Source organism: Natrix helvetica (assembly GCF_964273705.1).
Source record: "Natrix helvetica genome assembly, chromosome: 1".
In the NCBI taxonomy this organism is placed as follows: Eukaryota; Metazoa; Chordata; class Lepidosauria; order Squamata; family Natricidae; genus Natrix; species Natrix helvetica.
Window position 1 is genome coordinate 127,010,661 of NC_138548.1, and position 27,632 is coordinate 127,038,292.

Here is a 27,632-nt window from a genome sequence, read left to right on the forward strand (position 1 = left end):
ACTTACAGAACAATTACACAATAAATATATTCCAAACACACATAAATTAAGCAGCACAGTTTTACCAGGGCGCTGGCCCAGGTAGAGTCCCTCTTTTCTAAAAGTTTATGAGTCGGAGAAGGGCACCAGACTGATGTTGATGGTCTAGTCTAGAGCCAGTTCCTGGAAGCTCTCACTGTCTTTCTTCTGGGGCTTAACCAGAACCTGCTCATAGCAGCACATTCCTCTCCCTGTGAGCGGCGTTCTCCACTTCCTCTTCCTCTTCTGAGCCCGAGGGGTCTGAACTGAAGCTGAAGGTGTCGGCATCACGGTGCAGGAACGGCACACTGGCCCTGTGTTTCTTACATTCATCACCACAGCTCTCTTCTCCTTCATCCTCCTCCCCTCGCGCCTCTCCAGGGAGCAGTTTCTCTGGGCCCTTGCTTGCCACTCTCTGCTTCTCCACCTCAGCCTGGGTTACCTGCTCCTTGGCCTTCCGGCTTCGCTTCCACTTCATCCTGCGGTTCTGGAACCAGATTTTCACCTGAATAAAATGAACAGAAACAGGTTGACCACGTGTCAATCACCTTTCATCTCTCTCCCAGCTTCTATACTATCCTTGGGAAGCACAGATCAAGGGTGGAAAACATCCCTCTCTGCAACTTAGCTGCCAGTGACTTAAAAGACCTTAATATTGGTCTAGTACCTTAACCAGTCCCCTGCAGGGACCAATGGACAAAAAAGCTTTTTTTTTCATTACTTGTAAAACAGCTACTTTGGCTCAGTTTCTGCAGCTCGTAAAAATCTCTCTGCAAGACTGCCTTGCAGTTTCATCAAAGAATTCAGAGTGATTGGTTTGTTTGTTAAAAGTATACACCATCCAATTCCCAGAGAAGAAGATACATCTCTTTTTTTAGGGAGACAATCTTCATTTTCAAACTGTTTTAATACAGTTATTGCTGTTCCATTGAGCTATGTATGATACAGATCCCCTTTATGAAGGAAAATGAAAAAACCTGAATGAATGAGATGTCTACTTTCTGTTGGTAGGAAACAAGTTTGATATTGCTTATAAAATGTAGAGGACTAGTTTATCTACTTCATGTTCATACACAAGAGAGGACAGCTTTACCCTGCAAACTTGATGAGACCTGTTGGACCTCTACATCTCACTTATCTTCCAGGCTGTGCCATCTTCATAACATTCATGATGGAAAGTGTGAAATGCACATGCTGCTTATTGTGTGTAAAAGCTTGGGCATGAAAGAGATGAGGAGTATGGATTACAAACTGGGGGAGTGTATTAGTAATTATGTACATGCCATACAAGTAGTCCTCAACGTCCGACCACAATTGAGCCCAAAATTTATCTTACTAATTGAGAAATTTGTTAAGTGAGTTTTGCCCCATTTTACGACTTTTCTTGCCACATTTATTAAGTGAATCACTGCCATTTTTAAATTAGTATCATGATTGTGAATCTGGTTTCCCCATTAACTGTGCTGGTCAGAAGGTCGCAAAAGGAGATGTTATGACTCCGAGACGCTGCAACCTTCTTAAAAGTGAGTCAGTTGTCAAGCATCTGAATGTAAGTCAGATGACCGTGGGGATGCCACAATGGTTATAGGCGTAAAAAATGGTCATAACTCACTTTTTTCAGTGCCATTGTAACTTTCACTGGTCAATGAACTGTTGAAAGTTGAGCACTACCATTATTTTATTTTATTATATGCCACTGTTTTAATTCTGCGTGACTTCCAGGTATATGCTCTAAAAGGCATAACTCTTGTTGGTAAAATCCCAGAGGCAAAAATTCACTTTGCCCCTTTACTACTCTGTGATATTGTTCCACAAGCTAATCTATTCCATTTTTTAAATTCCTCCCATGACTATCAGCAGATGGCAGCACTAGCAGACCTTGGCTCTTCCCACAGATCATCAGATCATCAGTTCTGATTAGAGATATCATCAAGAAACCCCACGGCTGCGGATGGAATGGGAAGGATTAAAAAAAAAAAAGTTTGCCCCAAAAGAAGATAAGCCATTTTCAAATTGTTCCCAGAAAGCCATCTGGAGGTATCCATGAAATCACCAGGAGTTGCTCTTGACTCAAGGGAGATTATAAATTATAAAAGGTACAAGGTGAAATGTGCATGCAGCTAACTCCCTTGACGATGCGGGCAAGACCCTTCTCTTTCCTGAGCGATACCTGTGTCTCCGTGAGCATCAGCGATGTGGCCACTTCAAAACGTTTGGGCCGCGAAAGATACTTGTTGATCTTGAACTGGTTCTCCAGCTCAAGAAGCTGTTGGCTGGTAAAGGCTGTTCGAGGTCGACGGCATTTTCCCATCAGGTTGGTTGGTGGGGAAGCTGAAAAGAAAAAAGTAAAATCAGGGCGTGGTCCACAATGGCAGCTTTTTTAACACTTCTCCACTATTGTCCTGAAAGAAAACTGTGTGTCATTGCTTAGGTTTCTACTATGCGGATGTTTGCAAGGGGACATCAATACATTCGGAAACTTATACTTTTTTTTTAATGTTGTAAACTATTATTACTAAACCCCATCAAGAGTCTTTATGCCATCCTTTGCTCACTTTAACAATCTAACAGTGTTTATCTATGTTAATATAGAATGTAATACCAATGAAGGAGAAACTAGCACTGATAATGTCACCTAGTCAGGGTAATAACACTTCTACAAGAAAACAAGCAAGCTCAGAGAGCACCAAGGACCGCTCTTGTAGAATGTATTATTACTGTAACTCAAAATATATCTAGCTGCTATAGGACAGGGGCGTCAAACTCGCGTTGTCACGGCATTGTCATGTGACGTATCGCGACTTTTTTGCCCTTTGCTAAACCAGCTGTGGGTGTGGCTATTGCATGATGCATCCAGCCCGTGGGCCATGAGTTTGACAGCCCTGCTCTAGGAGGCCATACCTAGAAGAAGCTGACCTCAATATTTCACTAGTGGTAGAGAAGGAAATTTCTGATATTTCCCTCACAAATTTGAATCAATATATTGCTATCTCCAGTTGGTATTTATCAGTGGTGGGTTTCAAAATTTTTTAGAACCTCTTCTGTAGGTGTGGCCTGTTTTGAGGGAGTGGCTTGCCGGCCACGTGGCCTGGCCAACTTGTAAAATGTGGTGAAACTCACTTAACAACGCTCTTGCTTAGCAACCAAAATGTTGGCTCAGAAACTCTGGGATTTGAAGCACGCAAGGCTTAAAGCTGTCAAGTTACAAGACCCTTGCACCCCTAATCCTTTAGGGAAAAAAACCCCAGGGGTGTTCAAACTTGACAGCTTTAAGACTTGTGGACTTCAACTCCCAGAATTCCTCCTCTCACTCTTCATCTTGATGATGTGCGGACAGGCAGGGGGAGGGAGCTGGAACCGGTTCTAAATGGCACTGTAGATTTGTAGAACTGGCAGGAACTGACCCCTGGTACTTATACATAAAGAGCTGTTGCATTGTTGTTGATGCTATTATTATGTCATCTTTAAATAACACTGCTGCCATATCTAAAAGCATTTGGATGCTACCATTGGTTATAAAAGGCCAATTGGGTATTAACAAGCCTATAAATGCAACCAGTTGCTTTTTTTGGCAACTATGGGATAAAATGCCTGCCACATTTGACAGTTGGAAATTCTTCTCCCCCCCCCCCCAATTTATCTTTAACAGAAAGCTACCATGTAAACAGTAAGCAGCTAATTATCTCTCCACAAGCATATTTGTCTCAGGGAAAGCTTCACTTATTGGTGTTATTTATAAATGAAGATTTTTGTAACAAAACTAGTCTTTTATAACTAGTACACAATTCCCTTTGGGATGTCTTTCATTTTAGTTCAACTGCTGTTTGCTGCTTCATTGGTATTTTTCTTCAGCACGAGAGTTGGAAGTATTGTATCCTTTCCTCCCCGACCTACGACCGGGGAATTCCCCCTGTTGTCAGCCAGCAACAGCCATGCTGCGCCTTAGCCAATCAGGCGCGGCATGGCTGAGGCGGGCTGATCTGTTCTTCTGATTGGTTCCTCGGCCTGACAGCTTTCCCTTAAATAGCTGTCAGGCTACAGAACGCGCGCTTCTCTCCTGTATTACTTGGTTTTGCTGTTAGTGAATAAAATAGAGTTGGACGTTCTTTCCGTGTCAAGCCTCATCTTTCCCCACACCTTTTCACTGGCGACGAAGGTGGGATCCTGCTGAGGCGACGACCCTAACGGAATCCGACCTCTATTACACAGCCGCTTGAGTTTAGCTCTCCGAGCCGCACAACTCCAAGCCGCTATGTCTTCACTTCCCCCGTTCGCTCCCTTCGGCACCGACGGAGAAGGATGGACGGGGTTTTTGGAACGATTCGAATGCTTCCTACGAGCCAACGGGAAACGGGGTATCCCGATGGAGGAGAAGTGCAGCTTCTTCCTCAGTAGCTGCGGAACCCCGATGTTCAACGCCGCCCGGGCGTTGGCAGCCCCAGTGCCAGTACACGACCTCGACTGGGACACGCTGATGGCCAAGTTGAAGGGACATTACGCCCCGACCCCATCGAAGATCACCAGGCGATACGCTTTCCGTCAGTGCGTCCAGAAGCCGCACGAAGACGTCAGCCAGTTCCTCCAGTCCTTGCGGACCACAGCCATACCCTGCGAGTTCCCAGACTTGGAGGACAACCTGGTGGAACAATTCGTGAGCGGCATCAGGGACCGCCGGCTGAGGAGGCGTCTCCTGGCTCGGCCAGAAATCACCCTGTCAGAGGCGGTCGCTGAGGCACGGGCGGCGGAGTTGTCGGAGCAGTCTGTTGCTGAGATGGACCGCCACCCGTTTCAATCGTCCACAGCGCAGACCTGCCTCATAGATCAGCTGGTGCCCATTCCGAGCCCGGCTGAGGAAGAGGAGGAACTCGTGGCTCGCCTGGCAGAACTGCAAAGACGCCGCAATCCGCGACCTCCGCGCCAGACTGTGACAGCCTGCCTTGGCTGTGGTGGCAGCCACGACCGGTCAGCCTGCCCGTTCCGGGCATCCATCTGCCGCCGGTGTTCGAAAAAAGGGCACCTGGCCCAAGTTTGCCGTGCTGTGTTACCACCATCACCATCCCAGGGAGCCACAGGCCAGCAGATGACAGCCGGACCGCAGCAGCAGCCCCGCCGCCAGCCGCGCTCGAAAGCCAACTGTTACACAGTGGAGCCAGGCCCAGCAGCTGCCCCTGCTGAGGCGATCTACCAGGCCTCCGCAGGTGCGGACAGAATCAAGGCGTCAGTCCTCATTGAGGGCGCGCCTTGCGTGATGGAGGTGGACTCCGGCTCGTCCCGCTCCTTGATTGCCTGGGCAGACTTTCAAAAACTATGCCCCGGCGTCCTTAAACGCCAGCTGTCTGCTAGCCCCGTGGCCTTAAGGGACTATCAGGGGTCACTTATCCCAACCCTGGGCTGCCATACAGTCAGGGTGGAATACGGGGGGTTTTCGGGGTGCCTGTCAATCCTAGTGGTGGAAAAGCCCCTCCCCGCTCTATTGGGTCTAGATTGGTTCCCCGCCCTTGGTCTCTCCGTGCAGGGGGTGCACTCCATCTCAGACACGCCCCCTGACGTAGCGGCTGTCATCTCCGCCTACGCGGACGTCTTTGACGGCCAGCTGGGACTATACAAGGGCACCCCCATCTCTCTTAACTTAGATCCCCAGGTTGCTCCCATTAGGCTGAAGGCCCGCAGGGTGCCTTTTGCCTTAAGGGCCAAAGTTGATGAGGAGATTGACCGCTTGCTGGCGCAGGGCGTACTGGAGCCTGTAGACTACTCACGTTGGGAGACCCCTATAGTGGTCCCAGTGAAGGCCGACGGCTCAATACGCCTCTGCGCCGATTTTAAATCCACCATCAATTTGGCCCTTCAGGCAAACCCCTATCCAGTCCCTGTGGTACAGCACCTGCTCCACTCCCTGGGGCAGGGCTGTATTTTCGCGAAACTGGATATGGCGCAGGCCTACCAGCAGCTCCCGGTGGATGACGAAGCGGCGGCCGCGCAGACTATCGTCACCCACCGAGGGGCTTTCCGTTGCCGCCGCCTCCAATTCGGCGTCTCCGTGGCCCCGGGGATCTTCCAGAGCCTCATGGAGCGTTTGCTCCATGGGCTCCCTGGCGTTGTACCCTATTTCGACGACGTCCTGATCGCTGCATCCAGCCGCTCAGGACTCCTCGAAGTACTGGGGAAGGTCCTCGACCGTTTTAGGGGCGCGGGTCTCAAATTAAAGCGCAGCAAATGTTCATTTGCTGTGCCTAAAGTGGATTTCCTCGGCTTCTCCATAGATGCCCACGGAATCCACCCCACCCCTGCAAAAGTCGCAGCCATCAAGAACGCCCCCACCCCCGCCACTAAGGCGGAGCTGCAGTCGTTCTTGGGGCTTTTAAATTTCTACGCGCCATTTTTGCCACACAAGGCGTCACTAGCCGAGCCGCTGCATCGGTTGCTCGACCGATCGGCAGCCTGGCGCTGGGGCAGCCGCGAAGCGCATGCGTTCGCGGCTGTCAAAGACATGCTGACGTCAGAGGCAGTCCTAGTCCAATATAGTGACAGGATGCCCCTGACTCTAGCGTGTGACGCCTCCCCCGTGGGTTTGGGGGCTGTCCTGAGCCACGTCCTTCCCAACGGCTCAGAAGCCCCCATAGCTTTTTATTCCCGGACACTCTCTCCAGCGGAGAGGAACTACAGCCAGATCGACAAGGAGGCTCTGGCTGCCGTGTCCGGGGTTAAAAAGTTCCACGAATACCTCTACGGACGGCATTTCACGCTCTTCACTGACCACAAGCCGCTCCTTGGGCTTCTGGCCGGTGACCGTCCGACCCCTCCCATTCTGTCACCCCGGATGACACGTTGGGTGGAGTTCCTAGCGGCATACTCGTATGCCCTGGTCTACCGCCCTGGCAAGCAGCTAGGGCATGCTGATGCCCTCAGCCGCTGCCCCTTGCCCGTCTCCAACCCTCAGACAGTGCCTTGCATGTCTGTTTTGGCCATTGCAGACCTCGCCTTGCCGCTCTCTGCGGGCGATGTGGCAGCAGCGTCTCTGGCCGACCCCACCCTCTCCCAGGTGATGACCTGGGTTCTGCGGGGGTGGCCTGGGGGACCGGTGCCCGACGGCCACCGCCCCTACAAGGCCAGGCAATTAGAGCTGTCTCTTCACAGTGGGTGCCTCCTGTGGGGGGACAGGGTGATCATTCCACCCACTCTGCGTGACCAGGTGCTGTCTCGCCTCCATGAGGGCCACCCTGGCATAGCGCGCATGAAGGCATTGGCGCGCAGCTATGTCTGGTGGCCCCGCCTGGACGACGAGATAGCTACCTGGGTTGCCAGGTGCTCGACCTGCCAGGTCTCCCGTCCAGCGCCTCCGGCGGCCCCGCCGCGGGAGTGGGAGATTCCCCGCGGCCCATGGTCACGCCTCCACCTAGACTTCGCCGGGCCTTTCCGAGGTCAGGTTTTCCTGGTTGTGGTGGACGCTTACTCGCGCTGGGTGGAGCTCATCATCATGACCTCCACCACAGCCGAGGCCACTGTCCGAGCTCTGACGCGCCTGTTTGCCACCCACGGCTTGCCAGACGTCGTTGTGTCGGACAATGGTCCTCAGTTTGCGTCCACCGTGTTCCAAGGGTTCCTGGCCTCCCAAGGCATCAGGCATGCCCTCGTCGCTCCCTATCATCCGGCCAGCAATGGCCGGGCGGAACGCGCTGTCCGCTCGGCCAAAGACGCCCTTGGCCGAATGGACAAGGGCGACTGGCCCACGAGGGTGGCTGCTTACCTCCTGGTTCAGCATTCCACCCCGTGTCCCTTGTCCGGCAAAACCCCAGCTGAGCTGCTGATGGGCCGGCGCCTGCGGACCACCTTAGATAGGTTGCACCCAACCTATTCTGAGGCACAGCCGAGCAACCTGGGGCCCCCTCCCCGTTCCTTCCGTGAGGGCGACCCAGTATGGGCTAGGGCTTTCTCCGGGGATTTTAAGTGGGTGCCTGCCACCGTCACTTTTGTAACCGGCCCCTGCTCTTACAGGGTCCGGACCGCCGACGGTGCAGACTGGCGCCGCCACGTGGATCAATTAAGGCGCCGCGAACTTTTGGATCCACACGACAACCCCGCAGAGTCGGCCTCGCCAATTCCACCCGAGGCTCTGGGGTTGGCGCCGCACCCGTTTCCCCAGCCGTGGCAGTTGCCCAGGCCGCAAGAAGTTCCGCCAGAGACTGTTCCAGGCGCCTTCCGCCTTCCACAGCCCTCCATCGTTTCAGCCCCCGTTGGGCTACCAGCTCCGCCGTTGCAACCGACTTTGGCCTTCCCTCAATCAGGCCAGCCTGTCCCTCGCAACAATTCAAAGTTCCCTGACTCAAGCCCGTCAGCGGCCGCGCCACCCCGGCCCTGCCTACCTGTTCCAGAGTCTCCGCCTCCTCCTCCTCCGGCTGGGGTAGGCCTTCAAGATGGCGCCCGGAGCTCCACTCCCTTCCGGGAGGAGCTTCCACGGACACCACCTCCTTCTCCGACGGTCTGCCCAGTTCTGAGGCGTTCTGGGCGTGTCCGTCGCCGCCCAGCCTACCTTAGCGACTACGCATGCTCCACTGCTACGCATGCGTACTCGCTGGGGGGGAAGGAGTATTGTATCCTTTCCTCCCCGACCTACGACCGGGGAATTCCCCCTGTTGTCAGCCAGCAACAGCCATGCTGCGCCTTAGCCAATCAGGCGCGGCATGGCTGAGGCGGGCTGATCTGTTCTTCTGATTGGTTCCTCGGCCTGACAGCTTTCCCTTAAATAGCTGTCAGGCTACAGAACGCGCGCTTCTCTCCTGTATTACTTGGTTTTGCTGTTAGTGAATAAAATAGAGTTGGACGTTCTTTCCGTGTCAAGCCTCATCTTTCCCCACACCTTTTCAGGAAGGTTGAACTTTATCCAGCCTTGAAAGGCCTCTTATCTCTCAGCTAATTATCTTCTAGTGTTGATATGGTACGGTAATCAAATAAAGGCAGCCTCATAATAATTTATTTTTATTTCTGTTATGATTTATTGTATATCTTGCCTTCTGGCAAATAAGGCAAAGCTCCCTAGAGGAAAGGTGGCATACAAAGGTAATATGTATATAAATACATTTTCTTCCTAGCAACATGATTTCAAGAGTTTTAGATAACATTATATATCCTAATGTCTGAATACTGCATTGGCCTGAAAAATGTCAGATGTCCCCTTCATGCATCAGAACCTCTCACTCTTTTTTACATAGCAGTCATCTGGATTTTTTTAGCCCAGTTTTACTTCTATAAATAATATCATGCCACTTTCAGATAAAGAGTGTAATTTTATTGACTAATGATACCACATAATCAGCTCAGAATGAAAACAGGAAACATTGCATATATTTTGAATGGGTACCTGTCAATCTCATACTCAAACACGTTGCCAAGCATCAGATCGTGATCACAGAATTTTCTGTCTCTCTGTTTCTCTCTCCCTCTCTCTCTGTGTCTCTCTCTCATACATACATACATATGGTGCTTTTTGTAGGGAGTAAAAATCTTTTCAAACCGACTTCCACAGAACTGACTAATCCTTTCATTTACCTCCCCGGTAACATAACATACAATAACACATGAATATCTATGGTAGCATTTCCTTCCTACTGGTGGCATTTTATTAAGTTTGTCAAGCTTGGCAGACTGTATGAAGAGACATAAGCTTGATATGTTGAGCCTGCTTCTTTTCCTCAAAATAATGCTTTTATGAGCAGGCTGATATTAACCTGTTTGATAAGCTATCAGCCCTTGCTTTAGAAATTGCAATCAATTCCGTTGGTGAAATTAAACTGCCTTTATTAGCATAAGGTGTATTTAATTACCACCAGCTGTTCCAGGGAATGATAAAGGCAGCCTGCCTCCACAGCGGCTTACCAGAGTCCCTGGCTGGCTAATAAGCTGTTATCAGAGCCTGTTGCTGAGAGGGGTGGAGGAACAAAAGAAGCTTTGAGGGAAGGCTGCAGCTTGTCCCACAAGGGCAGAACAGGAAGGGTGTGCTTGACTCTACCACTATTGCCCATTTTATGGGCTGCCTCCTGGATTAGCTTTTACAGCCCTTGACTAACTAGAGAATAAGCACTCAAAGGTGAAAGTGGGTTGGAAGAGATAGGTACAGAGAAACATGATGAGAATTCCCAACAAAGACACAGCCCACTTTGATTACTGAATGTGTTGAATGGGTCTGGAGAAGTAAAGCATCAAATATCTAAGAACGGTTCCATGCTGCAAGACGAGACAGGCAGATGCCACAATACTTCACCCCGTTCCCCAAACTTCTTTCTCATGGGATTTGGAGTTTTCCCTGAAACTTCAGAAATCAGCATCTTGTATTTAGGGATAGGAAATACTCAAAAATTATAACCTGAACTGTAAGATATGCTTTGTGGAGATCCTTCAGTGGCTTTCAATTCTTCACGATCCAATGGATATTTTAAAAAAAGACATATACCCCAATCACCATCCAAAATCATTCATGAAAATTCTAAAAATTTCTTGTGCGTGAAATGGCCCTGTTCACTTTTCATCATCACCCACCTAAGATAGACTTCACTGTCCCAAAAAAGAAAGTGAGGCCCTCAGCTGTCCGAAGCATCCATCCCAGGAAACCACTGATTATTTTGATTATTGCCTTAAATGTGCCTGAGTTTGATAGTTTCAATCATTGATAGGACCTGGCAAACCTTGTCTGCACCCAACAGTTTAAACAGGGTCTAGATTTAATGGAAATCATAGAGGTGAGGCTAGGCTGAAAAACTGGGGGAAATATCCTATCAGAAAACAAATATAAATCAATTCCAAGAAAATGACATAGCATTCATTTTTGCTGGCACCTTTACCTTTAAATTATATTGCCTCATACTGCATTGAAAATGAAGTAATTACCTGTAGGCTCTAACATCTAAAAGAAACTGACAAAGAATTTCCCATAGCCTTTAGTTATCTTAGCTGCCATAAATGTCAAAATCCTAACTTTTATCTCATGGAATATTGAAGTTTTTGCTGTTCAGGCTCCTGCAGCAGGAAGGAAAGAAGGAAGGTATATATAGAAATAAACTGTAGTAGTTATTCAGATGAAATTGTGAAGGAATTTGCAGATAATATAAAAACATGATAGTTTTTGATGATAGTGGGGAAAAATAGTCTTGAATGCAACGAAGAAATTTAACAGATAAGTGCAAAGTTCTATACTTAGGAAAAATAAAGTGCACAGGTATTGCATGAGACTCACCCTACTTTAGGAAAAAAAATACTGGAAGGGTCCTTGTTGGTATATCTGTTAAAAGATAAATGCAATTTTGGATGGCACCAACAGAAGCATTGCTTTCAAATTATGAGAAATAACTAGTCCACTTGATTCTGATTGGCAGGGTCCCACCTTGAGTATTATGTCCCATTCTGGATGTTGCACTTTAAAATGAATTTATAGAAAATCTAACAGGCTCAAAGAACAAGAGACTGATTCAAGGGCCAGGATGAAAATTCTGGTCACCACAATACAAAAGAGACACCGAGTCCCTAGAAAGATTGCAGAGAAGAGTAACAAAGATGATAATTAGTCTGGAAGGGAGTCCTATGAAGAAGAGTTAAAGGAATGAAGTACGGTATGTATGGCTTAACAAAGAGAAGAATGAATGGAGACATAAAAGTCTTCCAATAATTGAAGGGTTGGCATAGGGAAAAGGGTGTTGATTTATTATTCATTAGACCTGAGGATAGAACAAGAAGCAATAGGTGGAAACTTGCTAGAGGGAGAACCAAACTGAAAACAAGGAGGAATTTTTTGACAGTCAAAACTATGAAGCAGTAGAACAGCTTGTCTCCCAGAGTTGTGGGTGCTCCATTGTTGGGGGTTTTCAAGAAAAGATTGGGCAACCATTTGTCTGAAATAGCACTTAGCAATAGCACTTAGATTTCTATACTACATAGTGCTTTACAGCCCTAAGTGGTTTACAGAATTAGCATATTGCCCCCAACAATCTGGGTCATTTTGCCAACCTCCAAAGGATGGGAGGCTGAGTCAACTTTGAGCCAGTGAGAATCGAACTGCTGGCAATCGGCAGAATTAGCCTGCAATACTGCATTTTAACCACTGCACCACCATAGCTCTTAATGGTGGGATGGGATGGGATGAGATGGGATGAGGACTCCTACCTTTGACAGAGGGTTGAAGACCTCCAGGGCCCCTTCCAATGCTGTGATTCTATGACAAATGATTCTAAACCAGGGGTGTCAAACTCTAGACCTGGGGGCTGGATCCAGCCCACAGGGTGCTTAGATCTGGCCCATGGGGCTGCCCTGGAAACAGTGAAGGACTGGCCTGCGGTGCTTCTGCCAGCTAAAACAGAGCTCACGAGGGCCACACGTGGCTCTCCCAAACTCCATTTTCACTGGCAGAGGGTTGCAAGAGGCTGTCGCAGATGAAAACAGAGCTTGGGAGCCAGTTTTTGCTGGCAGAGTACTCAGGCCACCACAGCCCCCCACCCCCAAAATGAGTGACCTTAAGCTGGCCATGTCCATCCTGGCCATGTCCACCCCGGCCCCTCAAGGTTAAACACAACCCTGATGCGGCCCTCAATGAAATCGAGTTTGACACCCTTGTTCCAAACTAAGCGCTGTGATTTAGTCTAAGTCTGGAGACTAAAGGAACTGAATTTGTTCACCATTGAGAAAAGAATGACACAACTCTTCAGTATGTGAAAAAAATGTCACACAGAAAGTGAGTACCTCAACTCTCTTATTCCAAAATGCAGGAAACAGAATAATTGATTTCAGTTACAGGAGAGAAATTGCCGCCTTAATATTAGAAGAAAAACACCTTTCCTAATAATGAAAGCAGTTGCCAGTAGAACTAATTACCTAGGCTCCTAGAGTGATAGGATCACTTTCTTTGGATATGTACAAATTAAAGCTGTCCAGAATGATTTCATTTGGCTCCCTGCATTGAGCAAGATTCCATAACCACAATGGCTCTAGTCAACTCTATAATTCTATGAATTGTGAAATCATTTTCTTAAAATCTTGCTGGAGCAACAGGTTGAAGAAACATGGTGGACCTCTTCGCAATGAGCCAATGCTGGCTAGGGCTCAGGATAGTTGATATCTAAAAACATTTTGAGGGTCACAGATGCTTTCCCTCTGCCCCAGTTGGTAGAAATAGTCCAGTGTGCATTTCTTCAACACAATATTCCACTAAATGAAAATTTAAAAACAAATCTTCAAACAGGCTGGTCTAATCTAGCCCAAATTTCTTATAAGCAGCAATTGGTTTTGTGCAAAAGCTACTGGTTTTGGGGAAAACCATAGAAAATATTTTAGACAAAGTTTAGATAAAGGTAAACCTGTGTGCACTGTGTGTATAGTTAAGCTAAAAATAAAAGCTATATTCATATTTGACAGCAGAATAAGTGTCAAGATGTGTCATTGGTATATCAGGTCATTGTTGCTGGATCTATACAAAGACCATTGTTAGGAAAAAAATCCAATATTCTATTAGTCTCTCAACGATACAGATTGAAATGTGAGTTGGGCTGATGCTACATGAATACAGGTAAAATGTAGATTCCCAGGAATAAATATATGTAAGGCAGAAAATGCATGCACAGAACACACACTGCAGTATAGAAAAATCACAAATGTTAACAGTGCAATTTTATTTATTAGATTACATTTTTACCCCATATTTATTAGTAGCTCAAGCTGGCAAATACACCTAACACACCTTCCTCCCTTTCCCCCACAACAACTCTGTGAAGTGGGTTCACAGCTGGTTTTCATACCTAAATCAGGACTATAACTCACACTCTCCTGGTTTCTAGCCTAGCACCTTAATCACAGCCCGGGCCTACTCAAGCATCCTTTAGATGAGTGGGGTTTCTTTCTAGATTAGCATATAGAATGTAGCCTATTTGGATTACAGCATAATAGGTTAAGCAGTTTGCAATAAGTTTTAAGTTTAGCTAAAACAAAAATAAGTTTTGAAATTAGAAATGAACCAAGGATGGGAAAAAGGCAATTTAACATTAAGTTTCTGTGACCAAGATGACTGAAGTAAAAGTGAATACTCAGAATTCAAAATATACCATAAATGGTGGTGTGGACTCTGATCATGAAACTGATACATCAAAATCTGAAGGCATTTAACTTTTATTTTTAATCACGCATGAAAATTAATAAGCCACTAACTACTAGATGCTAGCATAGAATGCTAACAGACATTACTATGCATTAAATCTAATTGCATATTACCATAACTATCAAATACTATCAAATACTAAAAACGTGGTATGCCCAAAATACTGTGATACAAATAGATCAGCATTTAATACTGTTATGAAATGTAAAATGCAAGCTAATAAATAACTTACGTTCAGCACTATTTCCAGAGTGCAATTGAGGCACAAAGTGCAACTAAAAAGCAAGGATTAGTAATTTATATCTATTTTCCTAAATAAATATTTTCAGCACTGATCCAACTCATCTTGGCACAATCCATGCTATCAGAGTGGGCACAATTCCAGGCACTTTCACTATTGAAAGAGAACACTGAAAATTAGTGAAATCTTTACACATTTATTTTTTTGTTTGCCTATTAATATATACAACATGTCCACATTCAGAGCAAAACACTTTTTAAGCAGCAAGATGGACTATAAATTGAATGAACCAAACTCCTCCAGTTTTTTTAAAAAATGTTCACAATACCTTAATGTTCTTTTTATCTAGTGGGGAAAAATTATTAAACCGCTATATTTTAGCCAATAAGACTGAGTTATGAATTATCATCCAGATCATTCAGGAGGAGCAAAGGAAGTGTCTCCAGCTTCTGAAATCTGGCTATGTTGTCTCTTCTGGGGCCTTGTTCATTCTGCAACCTGAGCCATTTTCTTCAGCTCCCAATCCTTGGAAGAAGGATTTCGCTTTTGGTCTCAGAGAAAACATCCACAGGTCCATACATTTGCTTTTTTTCGTTCCTTCCTCCTCTTTTCTCCCCCTCTTCATTTTCCTTCCTTCTTTTATTCCTGTCTACTACCAAGGCCTCCAGGCTGCCAAGCTTGAGCAGGTCCCTATGGGGGACTGCCACACTATCATCCCCAGATCAGCTTTGGAAGCCATATTAACACTGGATGTTTCCACGCTGCCACATTCTTGTGCCTGGGAAAGTAGGAGGGGGGGTTTAGTAGAGGGAATGTAGATAGATAAAGTGGCATTCTTCTTTTCGGTCAAGGTCATGGTATTCCTGCACCTGGAGGAGGCGTGGTTGGAGTGATGTCTCAAGTTGGGACAGATTGGGATTGGACGAGGTGATGGACTGATGGGTGCAGGGGATGGGTTTGGACTTTTGACTTACTGGGGGGGGCGGAAATCTCAGATTCGGGTTTTCCCAGGTGTGTCTGTATACCTACTCTAATAAATGGGAGCTTTTGAGAAAATGCCTGTCTTGGAGTTTCATTGGAGTTGGGTTTTCAGGAATGCTGAGCCCCACTGCCAACAAGGCCAAATGCTTAGTCTATCTTTGGCTAAATTACAATGGGTTGGTACCCTGAGATAAAGGACTCAGTTTTTTTATGGGAGAAAAAAGGAGGGCATTAAATTTATGCAGCAAATTTGTTTCTTCAGGGAAGGTGTGAGGCATTTCTTCTTGTTTTATAGCCCCCACCAGAGGAGGATTCAGGGGAAATGGATTCAACACTTCTAAGCTGAAGTCAAGGAGAAACAGATGTCCAGATTTCCTAATTTGATAGGAAGAAATCCTGCAAATACGAGCTGCACCAAGTTTGGTTTGGCTGGTTTTAAATTATTGTTCCTGTCTCTGGATTTCCATGAAAGCAGTCTAAATAAATGAGTGATATATAAGTAAACAATGACACTTGCAACTTATATTGAAACAGGGAGAAGAGAGATGCCTACATTGATTATTTGTAATGTAACTGTACACCTGCTTTCCAGATATTTTCCCCTGGAGTCAAAGTAAATGGGACCAGCTGCGTAAGGCAATGCAAAGGCAGAAATCTGAAGGATATGAATAGAAGTTCATCAGGCTGAAGAAGGCTGGACTACAGCAAGAAGTGAAAGATGAAAACATTCAATGACAACCAGACTGATCTTTTTTCAAAGGGAGAGGTGATTTTTTTTTAAAAAAGATTTTTTTTCTTTCTCCAAAATGACTAGTATTTCTTAAATCTGTACCCTTCCCTAACCAAACACTGGAATTCTGCTCTTTTATTTCCCCGTATATCTAGATGGCATAGAAATGAGGGAGTCCTGGGTACAGGGACTCCTTGCAGGGAGAAGGGTGGCGAGGCCTCCTTTGCATGATTTGTAGCCACCACTGTCACTTTCTTGACTCACTTCCTTACGACCCTCTTGGCATCCGTTATCCAGACTTCAATGCAGCCTCCCACCATTTCCCCAAATTTCCTGCAGTTCTATCCACGGCACTGGAAAGGGGCTCCTTGAATTTGGATAGGAACTTTCTGCAACCCAGGCAACTGCACCACTTCAAAGGAGGAAAGCGGGAGAAAGAATAGCGATGGCCTAAGATCTCTGCCCCTATTTGTCTTCCTCTTCCTCCAGCATCACCTTCCTCCCTTTGCTCCCATAGATAGAATAGAAGAATAGAATAGAATAGAATAGAATAGAATAGAATAGAATAGAATAGAATAGAATAGAATAGAATAGAATAGACTTCTTTATTGGCCAAGTGTGATTGGACACACAAGGAATTTGCCTTTGGTGCATATGCTCTCAGTGTACATAAGGAGACTAAAATAGAATAAGTGTTGTCTCTTATGATCAAGAATCATAAGAGACAATACTTAGTGATAGTCATAGGTTACTAATAAGCAATCAAATCATACTAGGAAACAAATAAAACAATATAAATCGTAAAGACACCAGCAACATGGTTTTAGTCATAAGTGGGAAGAGGTTTGCGTGCATCCTGTCCTGCGTGTTTTCTCCTGCCAGGATTCCTCTCTTTGGACTCGCCTTTCCAAGGAGAAGTTCCCTGGGCAAGTCTTTCATTTCATTACGCTTTTTAAATCGATGATATAAACCAGAGCCTGGTCGGAATTTGAATCACCCTAAACCCCGATCGATTGCCCTGATCCTCTAGATGTCTTTGAATATCCTGTCTTACCAAAAGGCGTTTTGGATCGATTCTAAATGTCTATGGAGATTCTCAGTCATCCCGGTCATGGTTGTCCCAAGGGTGCTTTTTTGAAGAGGCAACTGGACTTTCTGGTTTTTCTTTGAAGACGTTTTGCTTCTCATCCAAGAGGCTTCTTCAGCTCTGTCTGGATGGTGGGGAATGGTTTCAGTCAGAGCTGAAGAAGCTTCTTAGATGAGGAACAAAACGTCTTCAAAGAAAAAACCAGAAAGTCCAGTTGCCTCTTGAAAAAAAAAAACACCTTTGGGTTGACTCTGGCTATATTTAGAATCAGAGCGAGAGAGCAAATGTTATAATAAGGAGAACTTCCTTCACTCAACCGTCCCATGGGAGCCAGAGACAAACAGAGCGGAGTGAGAACAGAGGAGGCGAAGACATACAATACAATACAATACAATACAATACAATACAATACAATACAATACAATACAATACAATACAATACAATAGTAGAGTTGGAAGAGACCTTGGAGGTCTTCTAATCCAACCCCCTGCCTAGGCAGGAAACCCTATACCGTTCCAGACAAATGGCTATCCAACATCTTCTTAAAGACTTCCAGTGTTGGGGCATTCACAACTTCTGGAGGCAAGCTGTTCCACTGATTAATTGCCCTCACTGTCAGGAAATTTCTCCTCAGTTCTAAGTTGCTTCTCTCCTTGATTAGTTTCCACCCATTGCTTCTTGTTCTACCCTCAGGTGCCTTGGAGAATAGCTTGACTCCCTCTTCTTTGTGGCAACCCCTGAGATATTGGAACACTGCTATCATGTCTCCCCTAGTCCTTCTTTCTATTAAACTAGACATACCCAGTTCCTGCAACCGTTCTTTATATGTTTTAGTCTCCAGTCCCCTAATCATCTTTGTTGCTCTTCTCTGCACTCTTTCTAGAGTCTCCACATCTTTTTTACATCGTGGCGACCAGAACTGAATGCAGTATTCCAAGTGTGGCCTTACCAAGGCACAGAGACACCTTCCCATTCACCAGATGATTAGCAACACCCGCGCTCTTTCAATTCTTCTGGCTTCTGTGTAGGTGATCGTTGAAATTGCTTGGAACGGGGAATAGGGAGGGCAGCCGTCTCCGACTAATGCGGAGGGGGGGATCGTGCTCCAAAGTCACCTGAGTTTAAAACCCAGAGAAGGCTTTACTTCGGCAGGCCAGGGTGCGATTTCAGTGTCTCAAGTTAACTATTTATTTACTTACGCATCGATCGTGTTCGCAGTCCGCCCAACCCACAGACTCCAGCGAACCAAGAAAATCCCTGCCTACACAATTTTAATGTAAGGAACCGCTTACCCCAAAAGCTGGAAATAAGCCGACCGCCCAAATAAACAACCCCCTCGTTCCTATCCAAGAAAGGCCATTCGCTTAGAGGAGGGGGAGGGGGGGTCAGACCTCTGAGCTAGGTCTGACCCAGGTTCTCACAACAGGGTTCTTAAAACCAGATCTAGGATTTTTTTTAAAAATCGCAGTCTGGGTTTCCAGGTATTTTTAAATTTTAAAACCTATACATTACACCATAAGTATTAAATAAATAAAAATGGTTTAGTTCAAAACTGATTCATTGTGTTTGTTTTTTTGCATAGAATCTGAGTTTATTTTTATATATTTAATCTCGGTTTCATGCTCAGATAATTTAGTTTAAAACTTATTGTGGTTTTTGTCGATGCTTATTTGTCTATTTTTTTAAACAAAAAATAGAATCTAGGTATCTTTGAGCGGGTAATCTTTTTTTTGTGGTTGTTGTTTTTTGTTTTTAAGGAAAGCCGCTGGCATCCCTGTCTCAAACCCTCGCCTCAACGTGTGCTATTTTTCCTCCGTGCCCAGGAAAACTTTGGCTAGGCCATTCCTTCTCTGTTGGGCAAGAGCCATCCTCTACTCGCTTAGCTACGGCAGTGGTTTCACACGCTCACTCTAAAACGCCGCTCCAGTGACCAGTGGTGAAATTCAATTTTTTAAACTACCTGTTCTGTGGGCGTGGCTTGGTGGGCGTGGCAGAAGAAGGATACTCCAAAATCCCCATTCCCACTCCACTTTGGGGCCAGCCAGAGGTGGTATTTGCCGGTTCTTCAAACTACTCAGAATTTCCGATACCGGTTCTCCAGAACCTGTCGGAACCTGCTGAATTTCACCCCTGATTTGAACCCAGTTTGTTTCCAGAGCAATGCGCGGAAAACCAGCCGCTCGAATTCTGCCCAAAAAGGAGGCTGGGAACCAAGCGCCTTTTTCAGAACACGGAGGAGATGGGTGATATCAACTTTTTCTTTGGTCTAAGCGAGCAAGCACAACTCTTACACCTGCATGGGATGGGGATGAAAGCAAGGACACGATCCTACAGGGAGAAGCAGGGAAACAGCGCAGGGCATTTTGTTTCAAGGTGCGTGTGTGCCAGGGAGGGAGAACGTGCACATTCGGAGGGAAGAAATATCAAGAATTAAGATGCAGGCGAAACATTCCAGCGAACAGAGAGAAGTGGTATCCTAATTGGGTCATCAGCTAATTTTCTCCCCAGAACTCCCGCCCGTCTCGCTACTACTGAAACCAAGGTGGGCTACAGCTGGCTGGCTTGCTGTGTCTCCTTCCCCCTCCCCTTTGTCGCCTTCTGTCACGCTCTCGTTCCTTGAATGGCATTAGCCTAGTCAGCCCGCCCCTAACACGGCCAGGCGCCCAGTTTCATTGACCAGCTTAATGAGGCGTGAGATCCAGCCTTGTCCCTACGCGCTGGAGCGGAAACATTACAAGGGATTTACACTGAGAACCATTTCCTCTTTGCACTTATCGCATCGGGGGTGGGGTTGTGCAACCTGCAGCCTTTCTCTCCCCCTCTTCCCCCAAAGCCTGTGCACTTCCCTGACTCCGACCCAGCTCTGGGATCTCCCACTACCCAATTCCACTCACGATCCAGGAGGTCCTTGGGAAATAGCTCGAAAAAGCCCCTCGATGATTTCCGGCTATCGCCGATGTTAGTACCCCACGTTTGTACAAGCTAACCCTTAGGCCTCAGGATCCGAGGTCTTTGAGCTAAAAGCCTTCCGAACTTATAAACTAGTCATATGAAAATCTACCTACAAATATGACTGGTAGTAGTGACAACAGCTTTTCTTTAGAAAGCCAGATCCTGAAGATGAAACTCAAATACTTTGGCCACCTAATGAGAAGGAAGGACTCACTGGAGAAGAGCCTCATGCTGGGAACGATTGAGGGCAAAAGAAGAAGGAGACGAGAGAGAATGAGGTGGTTGGATGGAGTCACTGAAGCAGTCGGTGTGAGCTCCAGGGGATGGTAGAGGACAGGAAGTCCTGGAGAAACGTTGTCCATGGGGTCGCGATGGGTGGGACACGATTTGGCAACTTCAACAACAAATTGATAACAGGCACAAACATGCGTATTTATCCACCTGCCCCCTCCCCTGCAATAAAAAAAGGTTTAATGGATGGCGACCCGGGTTCACACCGACAGGACAAGTGAGTTTTCTGAAGTTCACAGTGAATGTGTAAAGGGCTCCCACATTTCAGTTCGGCCTTACAATGTTGCGGCCCAAAGGATGAATATAAGAATTGAAAACTAGCTGATTTAGGTGATCTCGACGTGGCAGTTTGGGGGACCACGAGCTTCCACATTTTTTTTAAAAAAAAGTCGCTTACTGAACAAGCCTAATCGCAAGGTCCAGACTTCTGAACTGGGGCAGCTACCGGTATTAACAAGACATTAATCGGGAAATCCCTTCATCCAACTCCGAGTTTGCTTTGCAGTCTAGACTCCTACTTGCTATCCAACATTAGACCACAAAACCAAATTCGGATCCTCCGTTTCCTCTTGTGAAGCATGAGACGTTGTGCGCTGGAAAACTAGGGCCGGTTTGGAGGTGGCTAAGTCACCCACGTGGTTTGCTTGGTTGTTTGGTTTTAAATCCCAATGTGATTTAGGCTTCTGCCCTAACAGACGTTCGCAGCCGACTGTGACTTACGCGGCCCGAAGTAGTTAACGCCATGTAATTTGAGCCGCTCTTTCGCTTTTAGGCAAAGACACGCAGCCTGTTGAAGAGACTTTTCCGTATTAAAGAAGAGAGCGAGCGCGAAGAGGCTAACCCCAAAGCAAACGAAATAGACTTTTCCCGCGCCTTAATGGTCTTGTGCCACTTCAGGATACCAAGGTCAGTTATGTCACTGATTCCCGAGGCTGAGTTCAGAACTGCTCTTCCTCCGGATATTCCTGGTTCTCTATTGAAAAAAAACCCTTATATAAACTTACTGTGTGACCATGGTCGCCCGTCGCCCCCCTTAGGTTTTAGCATTCCGTGACCCGGGAAATCCTCGCTTGGGTCTCAATGCGCTATTCTTCTTGCCCAGGGAAACTTTGCTAGGCCATTCCTTCTCTTCTGGACAAGAGGCACCTTCCACTCCCTTAGCTACGGCAGTGGTTTCACGCGCTCACTCTAAAAAGGCTACTTCAGTGGCCAAGTATCTAAACTCTATTTGTCTATGGAGATTCTCACTCACCCCAGGTCATGGTTGTCCCAAAGGTTCTTTTTCAAGAATACTTTCGGCTTTTTCTTTGAAGACTTTTCGCTTCTCAACCAGAGCGGAAGAAGCTTCTTGGATGAGAAGCGAAATGTCTTCAAAGAAAAAGCAGAAAGCCTCTTGAAAAAAAAAACATTTGGGTAAACCCAGTTTGTTTCCAGAGCAATGCGCGGAAAGTCAATCACTCACAGAATTCTGCAGAAACGGAGGATGGGAACCAAGTGCCTTTTTTCGGAACATGGAGAAGAGGGATGGTACCAACTTTTTCTTTGGTCTTAAAGCGAGCAAGCCCAGCTCTTTCCTGAGGCTGAGTACAAAACTGCTCTTCTTCCGGATATTCCTGGTTCTCTATAAAAGCGTCTTATAAACGTAACTGTGTGACCAGTGGTGTGTTAACTATTAAGCAGACTAAGCACGTGCTTAGGGCACCAGGCCCAAAGGGGGCACCACAAAGTTGAGAAAGAAAAAAACACCCAATGAAGATTTGTATAGAATGTACAAAGGAGCGGGGCAACTAGATTCGTCAGTGCTTACGGCACCAGTGAGCCTTAATCCGCCACTGTGTGTGACCGTGGCCGTCCCCTATCTCCCTTTTTTAAGTTTTAGCATTCCGTGACCACGGAAAACCAATTGAGCTCTGGAGCTTTTTTCGGAAATAGATTTGATGGAATCGGAGAGGCTTTTTCCCTAAAGAATGATTCAGGTGTTTGAAGAGCTACGTGGAGGGTTGCCGTACAAGATTGCCCTTCCGCCCACCTCCAGCTCAGACTCCTGACCGCACGTGACGACGAGGCTTGAAGGAAATCCCTTCGGTCGCGCGAGGCAGAGGAGACCTTTTGCTCATCGCGCGACGCAGAAGGAGGAGAGAGTCTGCGTAGGGGCTTCTTTTTCCGCTTGCATCTTCTCCTCCTTTAGGGTAAAGATCATCATTCGGTCAGCGTTTGTCAGAAACTTTACAGAAATAAAAGAATTCAAGAAAACAGAACCAGCCAATGTTAAGAAAGGGCGAAAGAACAAAGAGGCTTCAAATGTTAGCAGGCAAATAGAAATCTTGGGCCAGTCCTGTATTACTCGCCCAAATTAATGCATTTTAAAATTATAACGCGGAACGATTGGACTACAACTTCTGTGAGTGTATGCTCAGATGAGGACACCATCAGATGATGGTACAATATTGTAGTCTAGAATGGGGACGGGGGCTCTGAAGAGTCCTGCGGTGGGATATATATCGATGATGGCAGAGCATCAACATAGCTCAGTCCCGAAAGTTAAAACATCTCTGGTTTTTTGTTTTTTTTTTACAGTAAATAGCAAAAACTGCTCATGTTTTTTCCCTCAATGACTTCAGTATGGGTCATTGTGACCATTAAACATGGATTTGCTGATGAGCGGTTAAGTTGATTACATGGAAGTATCTGAGAATGAAAAACATTTAATGCTTATTTTAGCCAGGGGAATGTTGGAGGGAAAATGATTCCGTTTTTAAAATAAACCTCCATGATTGTTCAATTTGGATTCTTGTTGTCAAACTAGACAGGCAGGCAGGCAGAGATGGATGGATGGATGGATGGATGGATGGATGGATGGATGGATGGATGGATGGATTCAGGCAGACCTACAGACCTACGGAACAGGACAGGTGATAACGTTTTTACGATGGATAGCTACATTTTCGAGTTTGCAGTAGTTTGCAAATTGAGCTTAGGGAGTATGATTTGCTTAGGTTCCAGATGCGATTCTCAGCACGTTCACTCCCGGCCAATATGCTGCATATAATGGGGTTCTTTTACACCAGTGCCTGTGGACAGCTAAGCAGCTACCTAAAGTGATCAGGTTTGAACACTTTCTAGTTCCACTAGCTGTTATTCGTGTGTGTGTGTGTTCGTACAACAAATGCCACACCCATACACAGAAAGAGAATGGAAGCATTCCCATCACAAGAAATTGCTCCGGCTGACAGATTGAAGGCAACGCTCCCTCTAATCTTCCCACGGCACTGTTATTGAGGCGGAATGGGGAGGACTGTTGGATACACTTTGAATGAATAATTTGGACTCAAATATGATTGGCGGTCCACCTGTCACAAATTTCTCAAAGTTCTGCCAATAAACCACCCCCCCTACATAATGCCCTACATAATGCAGCAGTTAGGAAGGCTTCTATTTTCAGCTGGGGGGGGGGTTCCATTGTAAATTTTGGCAAACGGCAGCTTAAGGTTTCAATCCCTCCTCCTGATAGAAGGAATCTAAATTCCAATTTCCCCTCTTTTCATTTAGTTGTTTCAGCGCTACCTCCCCCCCCCCCCGCGACCACGAGGGCAAGAACCAGCTGCCTCGAGGAGAGGAACTGGACGAGTGGAAGAGGGTTTGTGCCGCGGTCTTCCTGGGTGTTTCCAGACGACCATCAGACCAGCGAGACCTCCTTTCTCCTCAAACTGGTAACAAATTAACTGCCCGCACACACATCCGCCTCCCGCTCTGGCCCAAGCACCGGGAGGCCTTGGGAGGATTAAAGTTCAAAATGCTTTACAACTTCCCCTGCCTCGGGTCGGGTGATTGATGTGGGAAAAGCTGCCTTCGGGACAGCAGGGCGTGCCTGGGGAGCGGTGGGGGCGTCTGGCTCGACTCTCTCGCTCGGTTCCGGGGTGGATGTATAGGCGAGCCTCAATCAGGTCGCCTCTGCCGCTTCCCATGTCGTGCTGAACCGGGGTTATATAACTAAATACGAAGTTAACGATCGTGGTTCGGCCTCTGCCTCGCTTTAACCCCTTTCTCATACGAAACATTGTTGAAGAAGTCGATGCAGTGGATTCACGCTTGTTGGCTAAGCTGGCGGTTATTCTAAGCGAGAGCAAAGCCATTTAACGGGACGTGATTGAACCAGGTTCGGCAACTGTGCTGGAAACAAGCGAACCGATTCTCCCAAAGCAGCCAAAGACCTCCCTCCCGCCCGCCCTTTCTGAGCCGAACTGCCTTCTCCTTTTTGCTGGATGAGGGCGGTGGTGAAGGAATCTCCCGGGTGGCCGATCGCCCCGACGAAACGGGGCCTTAAACCTCGCCGAGTTCGCCATCCTTCATCCCGTCCTGCCTCCCAAATAGTAATGGGTCTCATTACTCGAGTCTCCTGTCCACCTTGGCTCAGCCTCCTTCAAGCCGGTGTAATAAATTGGCCAAGCTTGATGGGAATGAAGGGAGCTGCAGTGCAGGCTTCTGGACAGGGGTGTATTAACCATTAAGCAGACTAAGCACGTGCTTAGGGCACCAGGCCCAAAGGGGGCACCACAAAGTTGAGAAAGAAAGAAAAAACCAATGAAGATTTGTACAGTATGTACAACGGAGGGGGGCATCAAGATTTGTCAGTGCTTAGGGCACCAGTGAGCCTTAATCTGCCACTGCTTCTGGAGGGTCAGATAGGCGTATTTACCCAGGAATATTTACTGGTCTATGTACCTGTTGAGCTGCTAGGATTGTCTGTCTTTCTTTCCACATAACATTCTTAGGGCCAGGGAAGAATGCCTCCCGCCCCACTTTATGTACTTGTTAACATTCCAGATCGGCGATGGGCCTGGATCTCACCAACAATAGATGCCAAGTTTTCCTTGCGTCTGGGCTGGAAATGAGCGAATCGGAACCGATAGGCCATATATTTTTACAGGCTGAGCTAAAACCCCTCCTGGGAGCTTTGATTTCTGTGGTTGGGGAACTAATAGTAGGTAGAGCAGGAGCTGCTTCTGGAGACCAACCGCTCATAAGCTCCGGCCTTTCCCAGCACCGGGGCGCGGAAAGGGGTCTTGGAAGCCCACCCCAATCCAAACCTCTCTCCAGGCAGAAAAATCCAGAATCTACAAACTGTTCTCCAGCTGGAACAGTTGGAGGGGGGAAGAGTCGCCCCCTCCCGGCCAGTCCCCACGCTGGAGAAGGCAACCGAAAGGGTTATTTCCCCATCCCTACCCTGCCGCCCCAAAGTCAGCGCAGAAGTTTCTGCCCATGAGCTCCGTTAGACTTGGCAGGGGTTATTATACTGTGTGGCCCGAGGAAGAGCCCAGCGGTACCAGTGAGGTCAATGTGCGCGATAATCCCGGGTTTATGTGTTTCGATTTCTGAGTGTTCTGGGTTAGATGTCTCCCCTTCAAAAGGCAGCGTTTCCCATGAGGGGAAAAAAAGCCTTCGCATCACAGACAAACGCGTCCGGAACAAAAGGCACTGCGCCAATGACCTCCGGAAACTTAAGACAACTCGGTGGCACTTCCAGATGTGTGGGTCTACAATTCACCTGCAGGAGAGGGAAGCTGCAAATTCAAGAAGCTGGAAGATCCCGACAGAAATATTTAGGGCTCATCAGCGAGATGCTTAGAGAACCCGGGGGTGGGGAGGGGGGGTCAAAAACGCGGGTGGGTTGAGCAGGGCCTCTGGGCGAGCTTGCCACCGATCCCCGGGTGGGCAAATCTGTTTTCCTATAGAAAGCAAAACCCAAGAGAAGCCGAGCATCTATCGATCCCTCCCGCCCCTTCTCCCCAACACGCCTCCCCTCAGTGCCGGATTAAGGCTCACTGGCGCCCTAAGCACTGACAAATCTTGATGTCCCCCTTTGTACCTACTGTATAAATCTTCATTGTTTTTTCTTTCTTTCTTTCTCAACTTTATGGTGCCCCCTTTGGGCCTGGTGCCTTAAGCATGTGCTTAGTCTGCTTAATGGTTAATACGCCACTGCACCCCCTCTACTCGAGGGCTTCTCGAGGATCGCAAGATTCGGAGAATTCCTGCAGCGATTCCCTAAGTTCGATTCCCCCGCAGAAGCCCCCTCCTCCCCTTCTTCTAATAAGCAGCGGGGGATGAGACAATCGGACGTTCAAGGCTGAACCAAAGCTAATTCCCACCGCTTTCAAAACCTGTTGGCTTTCGTTCCCCCTTCAGTTGGCTCTGGAGCCGTCAGCCACCGCTGCCACCTTTCCCCGCACGGGCTCTCCTGGCCCTCTTGGCTCTGCAGGGATGGTTTTAACCCAGGAGCAGCAGCAACACAGCCGGGCTCCCAGCAGAACAACCCCGGGAAGCGGAGCGCTGCCTCGACCCAGGCTAAGAAGGCGCTCCCTTCGGGACTCGTCGGTGTCAAAACCCTCCCCGGCTTTGCGTCCTTTGCCTCCCTTTAGGACGGTCAGCCTGGGCTCTTACCGTGGAAATCCGGGAAGCGGGGCGCCATGATCCCGGCTCGAATCCAGTGCTCCAGCGGGAAGGAACCGACCCCCACGGCCGCCTTCAAAGGCTCGACTCCCGGCTGCGACAGCGGGGGGAAGGCGGCGGGGTAGGCGAAGGCGGAGTGCTGGCCGGCCAGAGCCGGGATGGGGTAAAGCGGGGGCGGGTAGATGGCTGGCAAGCCGCCGAGGGCCGGCGGAGGCAGGTTGAGCAAGCCGGGCTTGGGGATGAAGGCGGCGGTGGGCAGAGGGACCAAGCCCGGCGGCGCGCAGGGAGAGGGAGTCTCGGTCCGCAGGCAGGCGCCGGGACTCCCGGCTGAGCTCTCCGGGGAGACGCTGGGCAGCGGCCGCGCCGGCTCCTCGGCAAGGAGGGCGTCGATGCGGAAGCTCTGGGATTTCTCCACGGGCTTCTGCATGCCGGCTTCTCGGAGCTTGGTTGCCACTTGCGGCCCTGCTCTGGCGGCTCCCCGGAGCGGCTCTACCTTCCCGGTGCGACGTCGTCGGGCGTGCGGAGTTGCTCCAGCCCCTGCCTCGGCGATACACACCTGCCCGATTGCCTGGGCGCGCCGCTACCCCCCTCTTCTGCAAGCCGCTACTGCGGGGCGGCTCCTCCTTTCCCTCCCTCTCCCCCTCCGGGCTGACAGGCGAGGAGATCCTTCCAAATCCCCTCCCCACCTGTCCGTTCGCTCCCCGCCCCTCGCCCCTCCGGCCGAGACCCCCGCCTCCCCAGGCATGAGCCCGA

At 47.8% G+C, this 27,632-nt stretch overlaps 1 protein-coding gene across 1 annotated transcript; it reads right to left on the bottom strand.

The window, feature by feature from the left end:
* Window positions 1–27,420, bottom strand: LOC309382544 (uncharacterized protein). The gene is made up of 3 exons (XM_081934170.1): window positions 26,871–27,420; window positions 2,189–2,349; window positions 1–523 (listed from the first exon to the last, which is right to left on the bottom strand). Exons 1-3 carry the CDS (start codon window positions 27,304–27,306, stop codon window positions 209–211), a joined length of 912 nt encoding a protein of 303 aa, XP_081790296.1. The 5' UTR covers window positions 27,307–27,420; the 3' UTR covers window positions 1–208.
* Window positions 27,421–27,632: the final 212 nt, after the last annotated feature.

Excerpts from the sequence above, each read along its gene's own strand:
- LOC309382544 (XM_081934170.1), bottom strand. The coding sequence starts at position 27,306 with ATGCAGAAGCCCGTGGAGAAATCCCAGAGCTTCCGCATCGACGCCCTC. Across the intron at positions 2,350-26,870 it reads CCGCTTCCCGGATTTCCACG|CTTCCCCACCAACCAACCTG; the intron begins GTAAGAGCCCAG and ends TTTTCTTTTCAG. Across the intron at positions 524-2,188 it reads TGATGCTCACGGAGACACAG|GTGAAAATCTGGTTCCAGAA; the intron begins GTATCGCTCAGG and ends CATTTTATTCAG.